Genomic DNA, 18,708 nt, shown 5'->3' on the forward strand with positions numbered 1-18,708 from the left:
ACGAACGCGCCCTGGTAACAGACTTGCTCAAACAACATCTGGAGCGAGCTCGCCAACGAATGAAGGACCAAGCAGACAAGCACCGGTCAGAGCGCGAGTTTGCCGTGGGGGATTGGGTGTTCGTCAAGGTCCAGCCTTATGTCCAGGTTTCAGTTGCGGAACGTGCTAATCACAAACTATCCTTCCGTTACTTTGGTCCCTTCCAGGTCACAGCTCGCATCGGAGCCGTTGCCTACCGTCTGCAACTTCCAGAGTCAAGCAAGGTACACCCAGTGTTTCATGTATCACTTCTTCCGGAGCTCTGCCACCAGCAACCACGGTCGAACCGGAACTGCTTGCACCACCCAAGGAGCACTCTGTGCCGGCCATCCCGGAGCAAGTCCTGGCGCGTCGGGTGGTTACCAGAGGAGCGGCCAAGATACCTCAAGTGCTGATCAAGTGGGCATCGCAACTAGCGTCATTGGCGTCATGGGAGGACTACTTCGAGCTCCGCAGTCGGTTCCCGGGGGCTGCGGCTTGGGGTCAAGCCGGTGCTGAAGGCGGGGAGAATGTCACGGACGCGGACACGGGCCAAGCCCAGGAGGACAAGGAGGGCCAGCCCAAGAGAAGATGAAGGCCCAATCGGCGGTTCGACCCGTCCACCTGGGAGTTGGGTGGATAAGCCAGGAAGCGGCTGTGTGTGTAGGGGCATCGAGAATTATCTAGAGTTGTAACTTTCCCCTTCCCCTGCTCTCTCTTCCTCCCCCGAACTCTACCTCTCCTGTAACAGATCTCACCTTTCCTACCCCCAATTCCTCCTGTACCGCCATGGATTCAAGTCAATAGAGGTAGAGATCGTAACACATTGAAGATTCGGACTTTGAACTGGGAGTTACTATTATACCCAAACAACAATGTGTCACCCTCTTTAAGTTCATAGGCACTGACAAATGTATCCCATCCAGAGCGAAGGACTAGCTCATTCTGTTCATTGTCAACCTGAACACTATATGTTTGGCCATTTGGCACTTCTAGCTTTATTTCTTCAGATATGTGCCCTGTGACATAGTTTGCAAACTTTTCTGGTATGGTCTGCAGGAATAACCTACTAACAAGTTAAGGCAGTCATTGTAAAGAAAAATCAAGAGCACTTTACAAAACTAGTTTGCTACTCCCTCCGTTCCTAAATATAAGTCTTTTTAGACATTTCAAATGGAATACAACATACGGATGTATGTACACATATTTTAGAGTATAGATTCACTCATTTTGCTTCGTATGTAGTCACTTGTTGGAATTTCTAGAAAGACTTATATTTAGGAACGGCCCACAATCTTGAATCACCTACAAACGGTCAAAAAACGGACAAAAACGTCGTCTGTTTGAGTCGGCGTGTTGGAGTTGCTCTAAAATATATATCTTTAGATTTGTTGTTAAATGTACTAGTTGGTTGGAGGGTATTCACCATAGTCTGAAGGGCCAAATCGCGTTGTGAATTTATGTCACTCTTTGGGCAATTTGGAATTGCCTGAATGTACCTGTTTAACAGATGATCTATTCCATTTTTTGCAGGTTATCTTCAAAGCTACGACGTTGATTATATGTGTCATGGATGCAGCGTGTGGACACACGAGAGGGCTTATGGTCTTTGGGTGCAACCGTCAAAAAATTGTTGCACTAAGTTTGTTCATCCAGTTTGGCTGGCATTGCCAGTAACAGATTATGTGGAGCTATGTAGTTCTTTCAGACCCTTTCAGACCTACAAATAGGTTGTGTTTTGCAACCTTTTTGTACTCAGTGAATTGGACTTATTTTGCTTAATAAATAGGTTGTGTGCATCTTTCGATGCAGAGGCCAGGCTTCTTGTCATTAAAAAAAGATTAATTCAGCAATATCAATAATTAACAATATGCATGCATCACTCGGTGTAGAGATTGAGGGTTTTTTCCTCTTCAAAAAAAATAAAACAAAACTAACCAGTAGCTTTGAAACAAAACATAGACATGCTTGCAGGAGCTGAAACCAAACTGAAACCCATCTCATCGACATCAACAGGGTTTCTCGCAAGTATTTGGGAGATGGGGGAACCCAAAGTTTGTGCATTTCTGATACAAAATGCACCAACTACAAGAGTGGCGCCACCACCACCATGGCAGGCGACATTGGCCAGCTACGCTTCTCTCAATCTCTGCGAATGATGTGGACGTTCATGGTGAGCTCCTCGTTCTTGAGTAGCTCAAACAGGCACATGTCGTCATCCTGCAGTTTGTTGTCATCTACAAACTTCTTCCAGCCTGTTTGTAGCGCATAACATTTGCCTTTGTCCTTGTCGCCGATATAGAGCTTGGCTTTCCAAGTGTGGTTCTTCCCAGGCAGTTGAAGCCTCACCCACTGCTCCTCGCGTGGAAGATGAGCGGTAGCATATCGCACTTCTATGGACTGAGTTTGTTCGTTGCACATTCATAAGGCGGAATGGTAAGTTGTCAACAGAGCAACAAACAACATATATAGATCCTTATTAAGAAGATGAAACAGCACGGATCGACGCAACTTACCAGCTTGGCACGGCTGCTATAGATGATGGATACGAATATTCTGATTTCAGGTTTAATAGCCTGGATCCTCTCTTCGATTTTTCTCTTCTGCTTGCAAGTCAGTTTGGTGTATTTTGTAACCACATAGCCTGGGTGAGACCATTTCTTCTGCTGCTGGCTGGTTGGTTTGGTATGTCCTGTTACGACAACATTCTTTAAGAGGTGGACTGTTATTATCACTCTATCATGGTCCTTTGACACTTCGAATGCGCAGATATCACCTTCCCGCAAGTTGTTGTCGCGTACAAAGTCCAGCCAACCAGCAGCAAGGATGCATGAACGGGTGCATGCACCATCAGTGATAACCGCCAAATTGGTGTCCCATGTTTTGTTGTTCTGAGGATAACAGGGTTTTATTGTCTGGTCTTGGCGCGGAAGGTGTTTGGCTGCAAAATCCTTGCAGATGACCTGTTACAAATAAATGAACTGACCGTAATTGCAGAGAGCTAGGGTTTTAACAATTTCGACAAAGCTCTAGCAAGATATTATAGTATTCATTCAAAAAGATCATTCACTGCAAAAGATACTGTACCAGACAACCATCAGGCAGACTTTTCTCATTCATGACTGTGACATAAATTTGGATTCCAGTCCAACTTTCCTTCACAAATGTGTCAACTCTTGCCTTCTGAGCGCTAGTCAGTATACAGCCCTTTTCTAAGATGTATCATGATTCAGTGGACCCCGGAAGGCCATATGAACTCCTTGGTTCCGGAATATCTTTTGAAGATGTGACATCTTGTGCTGTGCAACATCAATCATGAAAGCAGCAATGAGAACAAAAAAGTAGTAAAAGAAATCCTAAAAAGCAGTAATGGAAATTGCACACTCAACTGTTCATTTCTGAACTTGATTTCTGCGAAGGTGAGTCCGTTGGAGTAACCTTTGCAGTTTTCAAATTGTCCGTCAAATTGTCATTTCTACATCTTTTTATGCTAGGTAGTGATAGAGCATGACAAATGACCCTTTCTTGGACATTAGGACCACAGCTCATTGTAACACATGACAACGCTTTCTCGCAACCACTTGGTTTTAAGATTCGAACTTTGAAGTGGGAGTCCCCACTATATATAAAGAACAGGGAGTCGTACTGTTTAAGTTCATAAGCACCAGTGAAGTCCACCCACCCTGATCGAAGAATAAACTTATCCTGTTCCTTGGCAACCTGAACATTATAAATGTTGCCATCAGGTACTTCTAGTTTGACTTTATCAGAAATGTGACCTCTGAAATTAGTGGTGAACTCATCTGGTATGGCCTGCATAAAGGAACAAATGAAAAAGGATCATTGAGCAGCCAATGACCATAGACATGGTTAAGTGATTTCCATCCCATCTCCCTACCTATAATTCACTGTGAGAAAAATTAAGAGCACATGTTTTCACTACTATTTATTACTCCCTCCGATCCAAAAAAAAAGTGTCGTGGTTTTAGTTCAAATTTGAACTAAAGCTGAAGTAAACCCACGACACTTTTTTTTGGATCACAGGGAGTAGAAAATTTTGGTTGTTTGGGTTTCATGCAGTTTCATTTCATGTAAACTATATTTATTGTGAACAAAATTGGTTCTCAAGCTCCTAATTTCAGCATCAAGATTGGCAGTGTTTCTCAATTGCTCACTAAACAACAATTTAGAGAACTGTAGAATATATATTTGGTGCAGAAAATAGTGTTATTGACAAGGTCTTACCATTTCATCCTTGAAATTACTCAGACTCATAACCTTGAGAAAACACCAATCATGATCTTTCATGTGCCAATAATGGCGATCAACACATTCTAGGCACACTGTGCATAGTTTCTTCATACTGTGTTCAGTTGAGATGAAATTGTTAGAATACAGAAATCAAATCCACCGAGAGCACATGCTCACACACACACACACATGCACACACCCAAGCACCACACACGCACACAGATATACCTTACTAAGGGCATCTCCAACAGTTGTAAGATAGGTGTTGGTAAAACTTGACACCTAGTATGTATGATCATGTGACAGGAATCCTATATGTCTATATACTTGATCCCCGCTACTTTCATTTCTCTCAACATGCACACATCCTACCTCACCACACATGCCACCTCATCAATCCAACTAATTCTATTACTCTCAACATGCATGACTCCATTACTTCTGTTGTTCTCAACATGTACACTTTTCACCTCATCACACATGCCATTTAACCAAACCCACTAATTATATTTTCTCAACATGCACGGGACATGATACTTATATTCTATAAATATTTTACAACTACATAGAGGGGACAACCAAATGGACGGGACATAAGGCGAAGGAGGTGGAGGATTCCAGCTTCAAGCTATGGTACACGGGGACGACTACAAAGAGAAATGGAGCAGGCATCTTTGATCAACAAGGGCCTCAAGTATGGAGTGGGGACCGGATTATCCTGGTCAAGCTAGTAGTTGGGAACTTGGTTCTCAATGTTATCAGCGTGTATGCCCCGCAAGTAGGCCACAATGAGAAGACCAAGAGGGAGTTCTGGGATGGCCTGGAGGACATGGTTAGGAGTGTACGCATTGGCGAGAAGCTCTTCACAGGAAGAGACATCAACGGCCACGTGGGTACATCTAACACAAGTTTTGAAGGAGTGCATGGGGGCTTTGGCTATGGCATCAAGAATCAAGAAGGAGAAGATATCTTAAGCTTTGCTCTAGCCTACGCAAAGAAGACTGCAAAGCGAGCTGTGAGTGAAGCAAGGGGTCGGGCGTATGAGGATCTCTACCAGCGGTTAAACACAAAGGAAGGCGAAAGGGACATCTATAAGATGGCCAAGATCTGAGAGAGGAAGACGAGGGATGTCGACCAAGTCAAATACATCAAGGACGAAGTAGACCAGCTCCTGATGAAGAAAGAGGAGATTAAGCATAGATGGCGGGAGTACTTCGACAAGGCATTCAATGGGTAGAATGAGAGCTCTGCCATTGAACTGGATGACTTGTTTGATGATACCAGCAGGCGTTTTATGCGGTGAATCTAGGAGTCCGAGTTCAAGGAGGCTTTAAAAAGTATGAAAGGAGGCAAGGCAATGGGCCCTAATTGTACCTCCATTGAGGTGTGGAGAGGCCTTAGAGGCATAGCGCTAATATGGCTAACTAATCTTTTCAACCTCATTTTAGGAGCAAATGAGATGCCAGAAGAATGGAGACGGGGTATATTATTACCAATCTTCAAGAACAAGGGGGATGTTCGAAGTTGTACTAATTACCATGAAATTAAGCTGATGAGCCATACAGTGAAGCTATGGGAGAGACTCATTGAGCACCACTTAAGAAGAATGACAAGCATGATGAAAAATCAGTTTGGTTTCATGCCTGGGAGGTCGACCATTGAAGCCATTTTCTTGGTACGATAACTTATGGAGAGATACAAGGAGCAAAAGAAGGACCTGCATATGGTGTTCATTGACTTGGAGAAGGCCTACGATAAGATACCACAGAATGTCATGTGGTGGGCCTTGAAGAAACACAAAGTCCCAACAAAGTACATTACCCTCATCAAGGACATGTATGATAATGTTGTGACAAGTGTTCGGACAAGTGATGACGACATTGATGACTTTCCGAAGGACTACACCAGCGTTAGCTTTGAGCCCTTATCTATTTGCTTTGGGGATGGATGAGGTCACAAGGGATATACAAGGAAATATCCCATGGTGTATGCTCTTTGCGGATGTGGTGCTAGTCGATGTTAGTCGGACTGGGGTTAATAGAAAGTTAGAGCTATGGAGACAAACCTTGGAATCGAAAGGTTTTAGGCTTAGTAGAACTAAAACCGAGTACATGAGGTGCGGTTTCAGTACTACTAGGAACGACGAGGAGGTTAGCCTTAATGGGCAGGTGGTGCCTCAGAAGGACAACTTTCGATATTTGGGGTCAATGCTACAGAAGGATGGGGATATCGATGAAGATGTGAACCATCAAATCAAAGCCGGATGGATTATGTGGCGCCAAGCTTCTAGCATTCTCCGTGACAAGAGTGCCAAAAAAGCTGAAAGGCAGGTTCTATAGGTCGGCGATTCAACCTGCAATGTTGTATGGTGTTGAGTGTTGGCCGACTAAAAGGCGACATATCCAACAGTTATGTGTAGCGGAGATGCGCATGTTGGCATGGATGTGTCGCCGCACAAGGAGACTGGGTTCGGAATGATGATATACGGGATAGAGTTGGGGTAACACTGATTGAAGAGAAGCTTGTACAACAACGTCTCAGATGGTTTGAGCATATTTAGCGCAGGCCTCCAGAAGCTCCAGTACCTAGCGGACGGCCAAGCGTGTTGATAATGTCAAGAGAGGTCAGGGTAGACCGAACTTGACATGGGAGGAGTCTATAAAGAGATATCCGAAGGACCGGAGTATCACCAAAGAACTAGCCGCATGGAAGCTAGCTATCCATGTGCCAGAACCATAAGTTAGTTGCGAGATCCTATGGGTTTCAGCTCTAGCCTACTCCAACTAGTTTTGGACTAAAGGCTTTCTTGTTGTTGTATGGTAAATTATATATAATTTCCCATTTACATTCTCATATTCAAATTCCATACAACTAAAACTCTTTGAAAATATTGCAACCAATCCCGCTGCAACACGCAGGATATCATCTAGTAAATGTAGAGAGGAGGGGGGGGGGGACACACACACACGCACAGAGACAGAGAGAGAGAGAGAGAGAGAGAAATTGTATGTAAATTAACCAACAACCCTTGCACAAGCTAATGAGGTGAATTAGTTAGCAACCACGCTTATTTCTCTCACCTCCTATTGGACAATTTAGATACAACTCATTGGAGTAGTTGTATGATAATTTGTTGATTGATGACATGTATATTTTTTTTCCAACAAGAATGTGTACAGCTTGTTGGAGATGTCATATGTACTCCCTTTGTCCCATAATGTAGTGAGATGTGTTTTCACCAAAGTAAAAACTTTGCCAGGTTTATTGAGATAACCATCTATATCTACAATACCAAATATATCCCATATGAAAATGTATTTCATGATGAATCTAAGGGCATTGCTAATGCATTATAGCTTAAGCTATATCATATAAATTAAGTTTGTAGTCAGATATAGCTCCTTCACTGGATCCTATCTTATTGTTGTATTTAAAAGAGCTCTTAATTAATGTGTTTTGTGAGAGAAAACACATGATTTGTCTTGGTTTTTGTGCTAAGAGCTATATCTAGATTAAGATATAGTAATGCTCTCTTTCCTCGTTAAATAGTGTGCCACATCAGATTTTTGCCTATGTGTCAACATTAAGATATAGTCCAAGGTGGAGCACCAGTAGGTCACTAATGGTATTGATTTCGTATTCAAGATGTTGATAAAAATTTCTTAAACTTGATCAAAGCTTACAAGGTTTGACTTAAAAAAAAACCCTAAAGCACACTATTTAGGAATGGAGGGAGTCCTAGGTACATTTACAAGAAAGTATATAGAAGACATGACACAACAAGTGCACAAAGTTATGCTTATTTGTCCTAGAAACACAGAATGTGAATTTAGTTACCACTGACCTTTCTCTAGGTGAGTGCATAGGATTATTCTTCACGACGCACGATAACAATTTATCACAACCACTTAAATTGAAGATTTGAACTTTTAAGTGGGAGTTCCCAGTATACGCAAACAACGATGTGTCACCCTCTTTAAGTTCATAGGCACTAACAAATGCATCCCATCCAGATCGAAGGACTACTTCATTCGGTTCCTTGTCAACCTGAACTCTATATGCTTGTACATCTGGCACTTCCAGCTTTATTTCGTCAGATATTTTCCCTCTGACATTGTTTGAGAACTCTTTTGGTATGGTCTGCAGGAATAACAAAAAGAACACATATTTACTTACGAGTTAAAGCAGTCACTGTAAAGGAAACCAAGAGCAGTGTACAAAATCTAAGGTCCCAACTTCGGCATCAAGTTTACAAAGTTGCTAGCTCAATTTATCAACATCCCCCCAAATAACAATCTAAAAGAACTATATAAGATACATATTGGTGCACGAGAACAGCGTGATTAGCAATGTCTTACCAGTTCATTTTTTGAGGCACTGACACCCATCATAACCATGAAGAAACGCATTTTATCCATGTGGTGCCAATAATAAAATGCAGCACACACCTTGCATATTGCGTGACGTTTGCCGCTCATGTTACCACACCTACCATGTTAGCAGAGATGAAATTGTTTAGACGCACACTAACTCAGATACTCACTCATGTTACCACACCACATGCTGCAGTTAGGTAAACAGTCTACTTACATGATAATAAATACAGTAATAAATTTGGATTATTGCAGTAGGCGGGCAAGTATGCGCCACAATAAACACTAAAGGAAAATAAGAGAATTTCCTACTTCAGTATGGATAAGGATAGAATATCGATATTTCTACGTAATTTTACTTGTTAGGGCATAAAGGTGACGAGAGGTAACACTGCAGTTACAAGCCAGCCTTTCATTATTTGGCGACTGCATATCATTATCATGCGGCATGCTCTTTTCATCGAGACAAGCAGTGTTTTTCATCGCAACACAGGATAACTCTTTCTCACAGCCAGTTTGATTGAATATTCGAACTTCAAAGCAGGAGCTTCCACTGGATTCAAACAATAAGATATCACCCTGTACGAGTTCATAAGTTCTGGCAAATTCTGCCCATCCAGATTGAAAGATGAGGCCGTTCTCTTGCTTCGAAACCTGAACGGTATATGTTTTACCGTTAGGTAAATCAAGATTGACTTCGTCAGGTATCTGCCCTCTGATATTATTTTCTAAAAACTTTCTTGGTACATCCTGCAAGAATAAGAAAATGTGAGCTCTTTTTTACTTAAACAGAAGGTTCCTGTACTGGCAATCAAGATTCAATGGTGCACTATAAAAGCCCATTTGTTTGAACAAAACCAACATTTATTTTTTACGGAGAAAAATAACACACACCGACTGGATCATATCAAAATGTAGTCATGTCGGCACCAAGCAAACAATAGTTGAGTGTGACCACATGAAAGTTACTCATGCTACGCTAGTATAGTCTGTAGATGGTTGGCATGGGATTGGGAAACTGTAGTAGTAGTTTGTAGGTGATTTATGTCAGTATGGAGAATATCATAGGGTTAGGAAATTTGACACTGCTGTAAGTGGGAAAAGATATCAACAACAACGAAGGCACTTATCACTAGTTCATCGTCATGCTCAGAATGACTTCTTATACCCAGATAAGTGCTGATGACTTTACTCACCCCTACTTGTTATTTTGTGAAGTGCCACCTACATACGTTCCATATTACCTCGCATTCTTTGGTTTCTGTCAAAACATGCCTTTGACCAACAAGCACTGTTGACGAAACTCTTTTTCCAGAACAGAGAATGACCAGGTCTTACCACAAAATCACCAGTGACAATCTTGACGAAACGCTTTTTCCAGTCACCTTTGCGGTGCCAATTATGGTACACGACGCACTCGTTGCATCTTGCTACAGATGTCTGCATTCTTTGACCACACCTGCCATGTTAATTGAGATCAAGCTGTTAGAAGATCTATCACGTAAGCATCCCAAGAGAAATTTGTGGGTAATGATCCGAAAATTGTAATTATATCCACTGAATTTGGGAGAAACAAAAAAAGTACAAATGCAGCTCCTGCAAAGGTATCTGCCCGTTTCCTGTTTCAGTACAATTTCATTTAGCTGTTTCTCGTCTACCTATCTACTCATGTCTGAACTGCAAATACGAGTTCCAAATACCTACCATCAGGCCACGCACAAAGACCCAAATATCCTTCTTCTTCCTCCTCCTCATCCCCTCACCCTCTTCCTCACAGGCCACGGTCTCTCTCCACGGCGAGACACTGCCACCAACTACGCCTCGCCTAGTCGAATTTCGCGCTAACCCTCTGGACCCAGGCGGGATCAACGCGCGCGGAGCGCCTGCTTCCGCCGTAGGGCATCAGGCGACTCGCCGCCAACTCCACCTGGAGCAGCAAACTGCATCCTCGAAATCTTCTTCCCCGGTAGTGACGGAGAAGGTTAGGCTCCGGCGCTCGCCGCTGCGCTGGCGGCAGTTTTGGTGAGAAAGGTAGCGATTTGGGCCAATTTGTTTAGGCCCACCATACCTACAAACATTTTAGATGATCAATAAAGGCTAGCTATCTTTGCTCAAAAAAAAAAAACCACACTAGACCGTTCCTTTTCCAATAAAATACTACAAATAAAAAGAATCCTAAATGAACCCTGTACTCAAAATAAATAAAATATGTCGTTCAAAGAAAAATGTAACCACGAGAACCCAAACAACTTTTTTCTGTGAAAAAGAGAACCCAAAGTTGTCCCGTGTGGCCCTCGTTGGGGGCGCAAAGGGGATTTTCGTATGGTGTGAAGGCAATGACTCTCGAGGAAGTTTGAGACACCAATAGCGGAGTCTGATCAAGGTTTAAATTTTCGTTGAAATTTCCAGAAATTTGGACATTTTCAAGTGGGCAAACTTTTTGCTTTTCGCTGGAAATATCACAACTAATTTGAATTTTATGTAAAAAGGTACTTGGATCAGTTAGTACTATTAACATATGTTTCGCTACCGCAGCAGGTCAGTTTCGCCCAATCTATTGGTCTACATTTCAAATAATGTGGCACACCCCCGCAAAAAAAATGTGGCACAAACATTTTGATTATTTTTGCACCGAATATAAGATTCGAATCTAGTAGGCTACTAATTAACCAACCGACAAACCCTTAGAGCATCTCTAACCGATTCACTATTCTATTTAGAAAAAAAACTATCCATTATTCGGCTAGAGGAGGGTAAATTTCGTTTTCCTCCTCTAACTGACAACAAACCGACCCCTATCGCCATTAGTGGAGGATATATTTTTACTCCGTGATTGTCGTGACCCTTATATATACTCGACCACCCATTCATAGAGTAAAAATTATCCACACCCCACCTTTCCTCCTTTTCCATTCCATTGATGCACAATCCCTGCCGGCGGGCCTCCACCCCCATCCCTATCCACTCCAGCATCATCGCCCTGCTGAAAAAAATGGCCAGATCCAGCTGTCGCCACTCCTCGGCGTCGCGCGGATCCATGTCGCCATGAGCAGTCACGAGCCCATGGCACCTCTCATCGCCGCCCCCGCCACAAAGGAAATACCTTGGCGTACGGCAGCGCCGCTGGGGGGCGTGGGTTGCGGCGACCACCGACTGTGAAACACATGAGAAGATTTGGATTGGCTCTTCCCTCTCGACAGTGCAAGAGGCACGGGAGTACGACATACTTTCAGTGCACCTCCACAATGCCAACACCCGGTGCAACTTCCCTGACGGCCTGCCGCAGTTGGTGTTGGGGAACGTAGTAATTTCAAAAAAATTCCTACGCACACGCAAGATCATGGTGATGCATAGCAACGAGAGGGGAGAGTGTTGTCTACGTACTCTCGTAGACCGGAGGCGGAAGCGTTAGCACAACGCGGTTGATGTAGTCGTACGTCTTCAGATCCGACTGATCCAAGTACCGAACGCACGACACCTCCGAGTTCAGAACACGTTCAGCTCGATGACGTCCCGCGAACTTCGATCCAGCAGAGCTTCACGGGAGAGTTCCATCAGCACGACGGCGTGGTGACGGTGATGATGTTGCTACCGACGCAGGGCTTCGCCTAAGCACCGCTACGATATGACCGAGGTGGAATATGATGGAGGGGGCACCGCACACGGCTGGGAGAGATCAACTGATCAACTTGTGTGCCTTTGGGGTGCCCCCTGGCCACGTATATAAAGGAGTGGAGGAGGGGAGGGCCGGCCCTCTCTATGGCGCGCCCTAGGGGAGTCCTACTCCCACCGGGAGTAGGATTCCCCCTTTCCTAGTAGAACTAGGAGCCCTTCCAAGTAGTAGGAGTAGGAGGGAAGGAAAGGGAAGGAAAAAGGAGAAGGAAGGAAGGAAGGAAGGGGGCGCCCCCCTCCCTAGTCCAATTCGGACCAGCCCATGGGGATGGGTGCGGCCACCCTTTGAGGCCTTTCTCTCCTTTCCCGTATGGCCCATTAAGGCCCAATACGAATTCCCGTAACTCCCCGGTACTCCCGAAAATACCCGAATCACTCGGAACCTTTACGATGTCCGAATATAGCCGTCCAATATATCGATCTTTACGTGTCGACCATTTCGAGACTCCTCGTCATGTCCCCGATCTCATCCGGGACTTCGAACTCCTTCGGTACATCAAAACACATAAACTCATAATATAACCGTCATCGAACTTTAAGCGTGTGGACCCTACGGGTTCGAGAACTATGTAGACATGACCAAGACACGTCTCCGATCAATAACCAATAGCGGAACCTGGATGCTCATATTGGCTCCTACATATTCTACGAAGATCTTTATCGGTCAAACCGCATGACAACATACCTTGTTCCCTTTGTCATCGGTATGTTACTTGCCCGAGATTCGATCGTCGGTATCTCAATACCTAGTTCAATCTCGTTACCGGCAAGTCTCTTTACTCGTTCCGTAATACATCATCCCGCAACTAACTCATTAGTTGTAATGCTTGCAAGGCTTATAGTGATGTGCATTACCGAGTGGGCCCAGAGATACCTCTCCGACAGAGCGACAAATACTAATCTCGAAATACGCCAACCCAACAAGTACCTTCGGAGACACCTGTAGAGCACCTTTATAATCACCCAGTTACGTTGTGACGTTTGGTAGCACATAAAGTGTTCCTCTGGTAAACGGGAGTTGCATAATCTCATAGTCTTAGGAACACGTATAAGTCATGAAGAAAGCAATAGCAACAAACTAAACGATCAAGTGCTATGCTAACGGAATGGGTCAAGTCAATCACATCATTCTCCTAATGATGTGATCCCGTTAATCAAATGAAAACTCATGTCTATGGTTAGGAAACATAACCATCTTTGATCAACGAGCTAGTCAAGTAGAGGCATACTAGTGACACTCTGTTTGTCTATGTATTCATACATGTATTATGTTTCCGGTTAATACAATTCTAGCATGAATAATAAACATTTATCATGATATAAGGAAATAAATAATAACTTTATTATTGCCTCTAGGGCATATTTCCTTCAGTCTCCCACTTGCACTAGAGTCAATAATCTAGTTCACGTCGCCATGTGATTTAATACCAATAGTTCACATCACCATGTGATTAACACCCATAGTTCACATCGACATGTGACCAACACACAAAGGGTTTACTAGAGTCAATAATCTAGTTCACATCGCTATGTGATTAACACCCAAAGAGTACTAAGTTGTGATCGTGTTTTGCTTGTGAGAGAAGTTTAGTCAACGGGTCTGCCACATTCAGATCCGTTAGTATTTTGCAAATTTCTATGTCAACAATGCTCTGCACGGAGCTACTCTAGCTAATTGCTCCCACTTTCAATATGTATCCAGATTGAGATTTAGAGTCATCTGGATCAGTGTCAAAATTTGCATCGACGTAACCCTTTACGATGAACCTTTTGTCACTTCCATAATCGAGAAACATATCCTTATTTCACTAAGGATAATTTTGACCAATGTCCAGTGATCTACTCCTAGATCACTATTGTACTCCCTTGCCAAACTCAGGGCAGGGTATAGAATAGCTCTGGTACACAGCATGGCATACTTTATAGAATCTATGGCTGAGGCATAGGAAATGACTTTCATTCTCTCTCTATCTTCTACCGTGGTCGGGTTTTGAGTCTTACTCAACTTCACACCTTGTAACACAGGCAAGAACTCCTTCTTTGACTGTTCCATTTTGAACTACTTTAAAATCTTGTCAAGGTATGTATTCATTGAAAAACTTATCAAGCGTCTTGATCTATCTCTATAGATCTTGATGGTCAATACGTAAGCAGCTTCACCGAGGTCCTTCTTTGAAAAACTCCTTTCAAATATTCCTTTATGCTTTGCAGAATAATTCTACATTATCTCCGATCAACAATATGTCATTCACATATACTTATCAGAAATGCTGTAGTGCTCCCACTCACTTTCTTGTAAATACAGGCTTCACCGCAAGTCTGTATAAAACTATATGCTTTTATCAACTTATCGAAGTGTATATTCCAATTCCGAGATGCTTGCACCAATCCATAGATGGATCGCTGGAGCTTGCTTATTTTGTTAGTACCTTTAGGATTGACAAAACCTTCTGGTTGCATCATATACAATTCTTCTTTAATAAATCCATTAAAGAATGCAGTTTTGTTTATCCATTTGCCAGATTTCATAAAATGCAGCAATTGCTAACATGATTCGGACAGACTTAAGCATAGATACGAGTGAGAAACTCTCATCGTAGTCAACACCTTGAACTTGTCGAAAACCTTTTTGCGATAATTCTAGCTTTGTAGATAGTAACACTACTATCAGCGTCCGTCTTCCTCTTGAAGATCCATTTAATCTCAATGGTTCGCCGATCATTGGGTAAGTCAATTAAAGTCCATACTTTGTTCTCATACATGGATCTCATCTCAGATTTCATGGCCTCAAGCCATTTCGCGGAATCTGGGCTCGTCATCGCTTCCTCATAGTTCGTAGGCTCATCATGGTCAAGTAACATGACCTCCAGAACAGGATTACCGTACCACTCTGGTGCGGATCTCACTCTGGTTGATCTATGAAGTTCTGTAGTAACTTGATCTGAAGTTTCATGATCATCATCATTAACTTCCTTTCTTGTTGGTGTAGACATCACTGGAACTGATTTCTGTGATGAACTATTTTCCAATTCGGGAGAAGGTACAATTACCTTATCAAGTTCCATTTTCCTCCCACTCACTTCTTTCGAGAGAAACTCCTTCTCTAGAAAGGATCCATTCTCAACAACGAATATCTTCCCTTCGGATCTGTGATAGAAGGTGTACCCAAAAGTTTCTTTTGGGTATCCTATGAAGATTTACTTCTCCGATTTGGGTTTGATCTTACCATGTTGAAAACTTTTTCACATAAGCATCGCAGTCCCAAACTTTAAGAAACGACAGCTGAGGTTTCTCGCCAAACCATAGTTCATATGGTGTCATCTCCACGGATTTAGATGGTTCCCTATTTAATGTGAATGTAGCCGTCTCTAATGCATAACCCAAAAACGATAGTGGTAGATTGGTAAGAGACATCATAGATCGCACTATATCTAATAAAGTACGGTTATGACATTCGGACACACCATTACATTATGGTGTTCCAGGTGGCGTGAGTAGTGAAACTATTTCACATTGTTTTAACTGAAGGCCAAACTCGTGACTCAAATATTTTACTTCTGCGATCATATCGTAGAAACTTTTATTTTTGTTACGATGATTCTCCACTTCACTCTGAAATTCTTTGAACTTTTCAAATGTTTTAGACTTGTGTTTCATCAAGTAGATATACTCATATCTGCTCAAATCATCTGTGAAGATCAGAAAATAATGATACCTGCCGTGAGCCTCAATATTCATCGGACCACATATATCAGTATGTATGATTTCCAACAAATATGTTGCTCGCTCCAATGTTTCGGAGAACGGAGTCTTAGTCATCTTGCCCATGAGGCATGGTTCGCAAGCATCAACTGATTCATAATCAAGTGATTCCAAAATCCCATCAGCATGGATTTTTTTCATGCGCTTTACACCGATATGACCTAAACGGCAGTGCCACAAATAAGTTGCACTATCATTATTAACTTTGCATCTTTTGGCTTCAATATTATGAAAATGTGTATTACCATGATCGAGATCCAACGAACCATTTTCATTGGGTGTGTAACCATATAAGGTTTTATTCATGTAAACAGAACAACAATTTATTCTCTTACTTAAATGGATAACCGTATTGCAATAAACATGATCAAATCATATTCATGCTCAACGCAAACACCAAATAACACTTATTTAGGTTCAACACTAATCCCGAAAGTATAGGGAGTGTGCGATGATGATCATATCAATCTTGGAACCACTTCCAACACACATCGTCACTTCACCCTTAACTAGTCTCTGTTCATTCTGCAACTCCCGTTTCGAGTTACTACTCTTAGCAACTGAACCAGTATCAAATACCAAGGGGTTGCTACGAACACTAGTAAAATAGACATCAATAATCTGTATATCAAATATACCTTTGTTCACTTTGCCATCCTTCTTATCCGCCAAATACTTGGGGCAGTTCCGCTTCCAGTGACTAGTCCCTTTACAGTAGAAGCACTTAGTCTCAGGCTTAGGACCAGACTTGGGCTTCTTCACTTGAGCAGCAACTTGCTTGCCGTTCTTCTTGAAGTTCCCTTTCTTTCCCTTTGCCCTTTTCTTGAAACTAGTGGTCTTGTTAATCATCAACACTTGATGCTCTTTCTTGATTTCTACCTTCATCGATTTCATCATCATGAAAAGCTCGGGAATCGTTTTCATCATCCCTTGCATACTATAGTTCATCACGAAGTTCTACTAATTTGGTGATGGTGACTAGAGAATTCTGCCAATCACTATTTTATTTAGAAGATTAACTCCCACTTGATTCAAGCGATTGTAGTACCCAGACAATCTGAACACATGCTCACTGCTTGAGCTATTCTCCTCCATCTTTTAGCTATAGAACTTGTTGGAGACTTCATATCTCTCAACTCGGGTATTTGCTTGAAATATTAACTTCAACTCCTGGAACATCCATATGATCCATGACGTTCAAAACGTCTTTGAAGTCCCGATTCTAAGCTGTTAAGCATGGTGCACTAAACTATCAAGTAGTCATCATATTGAGCTAGCCAAATGTTCATGACGTCTGCATCTGCTCCTGCAATAGGTCTGTCACCTAGCAGTGCATTAAGGACATAATTCTTCTGTGTAGCAATGAGGATAAACCTCAGATCACGGATCCAATCCACATCATTGCTACTAACATCTTTCAACTTAGTTTTCTTTAGGAACATATCAAAAATAAAATAGGGGAGCTAAACGCGAGCTATTGATCTACAACATAGATATGCTAATACTACCAGGACTAAGTTCATGATAAATTTAAGTTCAATCAATCATATTACTTAAGAACTCCCACTTAGAAAGACATCCCTCTAATCTTCTAAGTGATCACGTGATCCAAATCAACTAAACCATAACCGATCATCACGTGAAATGGAGTAGCTTTCAATGGTGAACATCAATATGTTGATCATATCTACTATATGATTCACGCTCGACCTTTCGGTCTCAGTGTTCCGAGGCCATATCTGCATATGCTAGGCTCGTCAAGTTTAACCTGAGTATTCTGCGTGTGCAAAACTGGCTTGCACCCATTGTAGATGGATGTAGAGCTTATCACACCCGATCATCACGTGGTGTCTGGGCACGACAAACTTTGGCAACGGTGCATACTCAAGGAGAACACTTTTATCTTGAAATTTAGTGAGAGATCATCTTATAATGCTACTGTCAATCAAAGCAAGATAAGATGCATAAAAGATAAACATCACATGCAATCAATATAAGTGATATGATATGGCCATCATCATCTTGTGCTTGTGATCTCCATCTCCGAAGCACTGTCATGATCACCATCGTCACCGGCGCGACACCTTGATCACCATCGTAGCATCGTTGTCGTCTCGCCAATCTTATGCTTCCACGACTATCGCTACCGCTTAGTGATAAAGTAAAGCATTACAACGTAATTGCATTGCATACAATAAAGCGACAACCATATGGCTCCTGCCAGTTGCCGATAACTCGGTTACAAAACATGACCATCTCATACAATAAAATTTAGCATCATGTCTTGACCATATCACATCACAACATGCCCTGCAAAAACAAGTTAGACGTCCTCTACTTTGTTGTTGCAAGTTTTACGTGGCTGCTACGGGCTTTAGCAAGAACCATTCTTACCTACGCGTCAAAACCACAATGATAGTTTGTCAAGTTGGTGTTGTTTTAACCTTCGCAAGGACCGGGCGTAGCCACACTCGGTTCAACTAAAGTTGGAGAAACTGACATCCGCCAGCCACCTGTGTGCAAAGCACGTCGGTAGAACCAGTCTCGCGTAAGCGTACGCGTAATTTCGGTCCGGGCCGCTTCATCCAACAATACCGCCGAACCAAAGTATGACATGCTGGTAAGCAGTATG

At 42.5% G+C, this 18,708-nt stretch overlaps 2 protein-coding genes across 2 annotated transcripts; both read right to left on the bottom strand.

Annotated features, from left to right (window-relative positions):
* Positions 1 to 2,052: 2,052 nt before the first annotated feature.
* LOC123101227 (B3 domain-containing protein LOC_Os12g40080-like) lies at positions 2,053 to 3,138 on the bottom strand. Its single transcript, XM_044522771.1, has 3 exons — positions 3,106 to 3,138; positions 2,535 to 2,981; positions 2,053 to 2,418 (listed from the first exon to the last, which is right to left on the bottom strand). The coding sequence occupies exons 1-3, from the start codon at positions 3,136 to 3,138 to the stop codon at positions 2,161 to 2,163; spliced, it is 738 nt and encodes a 245-aa protein (XP_044378706.1). The 3' UTR covers positions 2,053 to 2,160.
* LOC123101228 (B3 domain-containing protein LOC_Os12g40080-like) lies at positions 2,954 to 4,511 on the bottom strand. Its single transcript, XM_044522772.1, has 4 exons — positions 4,498 to 4,511; positions 4,264 to 4,381; positions 3,408 to 3,831; positions 2,954 to 3,317 (listed from the first exon to the last, which is right to left on the bottom strand). The coding sequence occupies exons 1-4, from the start codon at positions 4,509 to 4,511 to the stop codon at positions 3,241 to 3,243; spliced, it is 633 nt and encodes a 210-aa protein (XP_044378707.1). The 3' UTR covers positions 2,954 to 3,240.
* Between the last annotated feature and the right edge of the window lie 14,197 nt (positions 4,512 to 18,708).

The sequence above is a fragment of the Triticum aestivum genome, chromosome 5A, assembly GCF_018294505.1.
Source record: "Triticum aestivum cultivar Chinese Spring chromosome 5A, IWGSC CS RefSeq v2.1, whole genome shotgun sequence".
NCBI classification, from domain to species: domain Eukaryota; kingdom Viridiplantae; phylum Streptophyta; class Magnoliopsida; order Poales; family Poaceae; genus Triticum; species Triticum aestivum.